Source organism: Ambystoma mexicanum, chromosome 6q, assembly GCF_040938575.1.
Source record: "Ambystoma mexicanum isolate Mex_15411 chromosome 6q, UKY_AmexF1_1, whole genome shotgun sequence".
Taxonomy (NCBI): Eukaryota; Metazoa; Chordata; class Amphibia; order Caudata; family Ambystomatidae; genus Ambystoma; species Ambystoma mexicanum.
The window spans coordinates 216,737,410-216,743,409 of NC_090937.1; the positions used below are offsets into that span (position 1 = coordinate 216,737,410).

Sequence of the window (6,000 nt, forward strand, 5' to 3'; positions counted from 1 at the left end):
CTCCACAAATGGGCTGCTCTGATGAATCTGATGGAGGGCTTCATTGGGAGTGGGAAAGGAGCTGATGTCTATGATGCTTGACAGGGAGTACTAAGAGTGGTGAGCCACATTCCTTTCATAAAGGCAGACAGATTTAAGGGGCTGCAGGCATACGTGCATGCGTGGATGGACATGCGATGCAGTATGCCGATACCCAGGCTTCATGCATGGCAACCCCTCTGCATAGTATAATACATAATAAACCATTTGTCCCATGTGTTTTGTTTATTGTCCTTTTATAGCGCTGTATGGCACTAATGAGTTGGTACAATAAAAGAAATGATGACGCTAATAGAAAACACAAGACAGGAATGAAGAAATGAATGTCCTGCAAAATCTGACAAAATAATTCTGCAAAACCAATAGGCCACACCAATCCTTCATGAGATTAGAAAATATGGGCAGGGGGCAACATCTGCAACTATGAAAGCAGTTAAGGAGCAATTAATGCCTTCTGAAAACATGCACATCACACGTGTGCCGCTCGAGGCCCGTGTGAAAGTGGGCTGCCAGGGGTGGCCAGTGGAGTCAAAAGCAACTGCAGATACCCACCGTCACCATTTTCTGGATTCGGGGGTTTGAGTATGGGAAACTGGGGGGATTCAGTAACCAGGCTCAGACTGGCCTAGAGGCCAAAAGGTCCATGACCGAACCAAAAACGCAAACTGCTGCAGTTGGCCAGGTTTTTTTTTGGTCAAAGTGGGCCACTTTCCTGGCCAATGGGGGCCAGTTTCATGAGTTACTTCGCTATGCGGCTAGTAGTTTTGACCAGTGTTCCTGAATAAAAATATTCTTTAAGATGCACAATTTACATTACATTTTACCAAAAAACTCCCCCATGGCTACTGTTCAGCTAGTGTCCCAGAAGGAATGACTAGCCATTTGCAACTGTGGGCCTCTTTTTCATTGGTGGCCTAGTGCGACCCTGTCAGTAACCGGGGCTGCAGCATGAGAGGAATCAATCATCTTCTGAGCAGCTGAAGACTAGGTACCTGCCAGGTGCGAGATAGTCTTCTCACTCATATCATATCATATCATACCATATCATGCTGAGGCAAAAGGGAAAGGGCCCGGGGGAGTGTCATTTTATTATAGGCTGTTTGGTTGAAAATGACCCTTCCCTTATGAAACGGGGACACACCTGTGTGCTTGAGCTGTGTATGGTGGAGAACCTAAATATATATATAGGACTGCCATGATAATTAATAAACATATGCTCCTCCATCATAAATGGTTCATTGTTTTTATATTACGTTACACTTGAGATTAAGTTTCTGTATCCAGGGAAGGTGGTTAGTGCCCACGACGTGGAAGCCTGTCTGTGGAGCCCATCCATGTTTGCTCCATGTCTTTCAGTGGAAAAATTACTGACAGAATAAATAATAATTGATGTCAAATATTAGCACCAAGGTGAGGGTGGCCAGCCAGCAGGCTGCCGGGAATGCAAGGTTGACCTTATGTAGGATCCACGTTCCATGGAGGACATCGGCATCTCTCCCCAAGCCATCATCTTTCTTGAGTGCCACGGCCCCTGCACTGCCCCTGGTTGCCCATCGCCCCCATAAATGCTCCCAGCCACACCCGAAGCCTCTGGCATTCATCTCACTAACAGCCGCCACCCCTTGGCAACACTTACCTCGCATTTCTATCCCGCACTGGCCATACTGGTCTGCCTCAGCTTCCATGGCCATAGAAAAGGGACTCGGTTTCTATGTCCACTATGGCCTCCCTTGTTTGTAGTTTTTGTTTTTTATTAAGTGAATCCGGCAAAGTCGAATTCACCTAAAAGGAAAAGCTTTTAGCACCCAGGCTCACATCCGCAGGGTGCACGTGTCTATACACCTCAGAGGGGAATGGTTCTGTCTGGTAATGGCCCAGGTTGAACATCACCACATGGTAAAGCCTCCCTATGTATTAAATATATTCATGATTTAATGTTTGTTCTACCTCGTGCAATTATTGTCAGTTTATTCTAAAAGCTGTGAGTATATCTGTCTACTTCACAGGGGTGGAAGCATAGGGTTGCTTTTGAGGTAACTGATTGGTTCATGGAAATGAGTCGCATCTGTTTTCGGTAAAGATGCATGCTTTTTACACACAAGGAGGCGCAACGCACTTGATTTGATTTTGGGGGAGAGTTACAGAGTTCCTGGAGCGAATGATAGGATTGCTGATAGGGTTGCGCCTGTTTGGATTAATTGTGCGCTTTGTTTAGTATTTATTTATCTTGTGGTGTTAGTGCTGAGTGACAATTATTTATTTTTTATTAATTCATTATTTATTCTTGATATATTTTTTAGAGAGGGAGACAGAGTGAGAGAAACAGAAAAAATGAGAAAGAGACACTTCAGAAATCAAAAAGGAGAGACAAACAGTAAAACGTGTCAAAGGGAGCACGTGAGTGCAAGATAGTTAAAGGGTGACCACAAGTGAGAAAGTGTTAAAAATAGAGAAAGACTTGTTTTCAGAAACTGTTCATGGGATAAGCAAACACGGAGAAAAGGGAGTGGAGTGAACAAGGTGCAGCAGGAGAGCCAGAGCGAGTGGCAGAGAATGCTAGAATGAAAACATGTTCAAGACATCGAATGAAGAAGTGATCACCCCTCATCGGGAGGCGTACATGGCAGTAACAGCCCGCCATCCCAAGCCAAGGCAGGCCAGAACGAACCAGTGCAGCGTGGGATACAGCGCTTTCACATGGAGCCTCGAAGCTAAGCAGCCATATTGTGTGACTGCTCCATAGCACCCCCTCCAAATAGTGTAGTTCAATGGAGCACAACGCCTGTTCTGCAGGCTGGATGCACCCTCCCACCCAGGGCCTGATAGCAAGGGGTGCATATCTACACATATAAAACGTGCGTCTCTAGAGAGCCGCGTGCACTTCCCAAGTTGGAATCCCACGGTGGGGCAGACTTTTACTTTACTCCCTTACAAGGTTACAAGGTTGTTGAATGAAGTACCATACACAATGGGGTTATAATAACACCAGTTAGTACAGCACTTAGAAGCTGAGTGAGTCTGGCATGATTGTGACATATAAGAACACAGTATTTTTTTATGCTATTGTCCCTCAACTCCCTGGAGTTTCACAATGAATTCTGGTTGTTTGGACTGTAAACGTTAGCGAGCAATCAAAGCAAGGTGTGAATTAAAGGAGAACAAAGTTCATTCTCTGAGTAGTTAATGCCATGAAAAGCGGGACAGAAAATCACTAAATCACTGAAAGGTACAAACATTCCCTTCAAAGGGGCTTAGTGCAGCGATGGTGGTAAAGGAAAAAACAGGCAACATTTCCAAATAATTGCTGTTTTCCTGGGGACCACGTGACAGTGTTGGTGCTATTTACTGAACGTGCTTTTCCCTCCCCAAACGAGTAGGATGCTTCTGTGGTCCTGGAAAACCAAAAAACAAACTGGCCAGCTGCAAAAAGTCCCCCCATTCCAGATAGTTTGAATGCTGGTATGTCGCTTCCCCTTCTAAGATCTTACCAATAAAGTGGTGGTTTGAAATAGAACCACAATTTCAAAGTTAGGAAGACTATGCTTATTCTCACGGCGCTGTCCTTCGATTCACCTCGCTTCGCTCAACCCTTGGTAATCCATAATATCTGAAAATATGCCATCCTATACAGGAGCAAAGCAGCAGTGTTTGATCCAAGCAGCGCCTCGTGTGTACGCACAAGAGACACAGCTGATTCCTGGCGCGTGCTGATTTCTCGGGTCAGCGAAATGTAGACACAAATGAAGCTGCAAAGCAAATTGGGAGGACACCAAAATGGCCGATCTCAGGAAGTGGGCGCATCCGCAAGTCTCTTCCACAGCACATCTACAATAATAGGCCCTAGCACAACCGATAGAACTGGCTTTGCAAATGCAGAGGGTAATCCCTTTTTATTCGGTGGGCTCATTACAGAAAGGTATGACCCTCTAAATTAACAAAGAAAGTCAGGGATGTTGGTTGCACAAATGCTTGGTTCTACGTCATGCACTGCTATTTACCCACAACGGTGAGGTTTCTGGCCATTCTACGATTATTAGGAATCCATGAAATACCCCCCCCCCCCTCCCCCCGACCCCCCAAGCATAAATAGGATGTGTATTGTGCTGGGTGGATTCTTCACAATTCCCCCTGTAACCGCACGTGTGTCATTCTTTTTGGCTATTGTGTGACACTGCAAATGCGGTCTACAACCAAAAACCATTTGTGCACGGGATGTGAAGATATGAGGGAGACTGGGTGTGAGGGGGGACTCACAGGCGGTGGGTTTTTGTCTATTTACCCACCCAACCACCGCTCATGGCTATGCTAGTTCCTGGGGCCCTTCCCACCCATAACCTTATCATACCTGCACAGCACACCGCCCTCTGCGATCTCTTTGAGCTAGCTCTGGGCTTTTAAGTGGATGCCCATGTTATTTCTAATCAGCCATCTGAAAGGTAATAGCTTAAATGCACCTGTAAAGCAGCTCGTGTGTTAATAAAAATGTCTTAAAGAAATGTGCCTTTAGCTAGCTTATTTCGAAGTTACGTTCGTGGCATTGCATACGTTCCATGAATGGAATTCCTGATGAAGCCCAACATTGTCAAAGCCAAGAGGGTTGTCCGCTGTGTAGGCATTAAATAGGCATTTGCCAGGCACTGCGACACTATGACAAGGTACTAACACCATTTGTTGGCTGTTGTTATGGCCCGGTAGTACCATCAAAGTAGTGCCTGGCAAATGCATGCCCCATGCCAACACGAGTGAAAACTGCTGGCTTTGCCAATGCTCGCTTTTTCTTCAGCTCGTGCATCCTCTGGCTGGCTCGGCCTTGCACCCCTTTCTCTTCTCTCTTTATACTATCGCCCTCTTCTTCAAACACGGGAATCTTCTGCCTTTGTTTGTTAGGTTTTCTTCCTCACTTGCTCTTTTTCGTTCTCATCTTTTCTCTACTTTATCGTAATCTGTTCTGGTCGGTGTAGTTTTGCATTATTCACTTATTTTGTACTGTTCCTATTTTTGTTTTACCAATTTAGTGAAAGCGCGTTATAAAATCAAGAAACACAAATACTGGTCGTGACTTTTCCTAATTGTTTAGAACTAAAGCTCTGTATTATTATTGCAGCGCTGTCCAATAAATCACACGCGAATGTTTAAATCAGATCTCCCTGAATTAAGAGCATTATGTTACATTAACTCACATGGCAACTGCATTACTTAACATGTGTCCCTGACTTACCTTCCCCGCGGTCTCCATGGCGCCTCTTTCTAGAAGCTTCTGGCCCTTTGTGTCGGATGCGCAAGTTAACGAACGCTCCCGTGTACACTGGACCGATTTGCACAAGAAGGCGCATTGCCCCTCCCGCAAGCACCGGAATTTATGACACCCAAAAGGTGCCTCTCAATCATTAACAATCTGCTTTCTAATGAATGCCACCCCGAAGAGAACGCAGGCAGCACACAGGCATGACCTGGTCTGTGCTCAAAGTTCACTCGCTCCCGTCAGCGACGGTTTACCGCTAATCTGCAAAAGTAAACCCTGTGTTTAAATACTTCTTGCATGGCTGGGCTTATCAAACTTGATGCTAAAGCGCGACAAATGACATTGCAATAATCCAGGCACAGAGGTGGCAAGGCTGGTGTCGGGGCCCAGCCACTGCTTTGTGGGGTGTCTGCCAGGGTTGAGCCATGGGACTTTTTTCTGAGCACTTACTGATTGAGAGTCAGTTTGATTTTGCTGCTGGGTTTTGGCAACTTTTTTATTTTTACTGTCAGTCAGATGCAGTCACACATTAAGCACAACCGTGCGCACAGACCACGCGTCTGTGCAGCCCATGGCAGCTCATAATTACTCATGCACCTGCTGAGGCACAACGACACTGCTGGGTCACTGGATACAATGACCGTCACGGTGACAAGTAAACAGAAGGGAGAACCTACTCATATGTGTTCAAACAAGGTTTATTCAGCATTATTAACCAT

General features: G+C 45.6%; 1 protein-coding gene across 1 annotated transcript in view; it reads right to left on the bottom strand.

The window, feature by feature from the left end:
* Positions 1-5,410, bottom strand: part of LOC138515897 (alcohol dehydrogenase 1-like) — a 180,979-nt gene extending 175,569 nt beyond the window's left edge. Inside the window, exon 1 of the mRNA XM_069630660.1 lies at positions 5,258-5,410. Coding sequence (XP_069486761.1) covers positions 5,258-5,275 — 18 coding nt within the window. The 5' untranslated portion in view covers positions 5,276-5,410. The remainder of the gene's footprint in view (positions 1-5,257) is intronic.
* Positions 5,411-6,000: the final 590 nt, after the last annotated feature.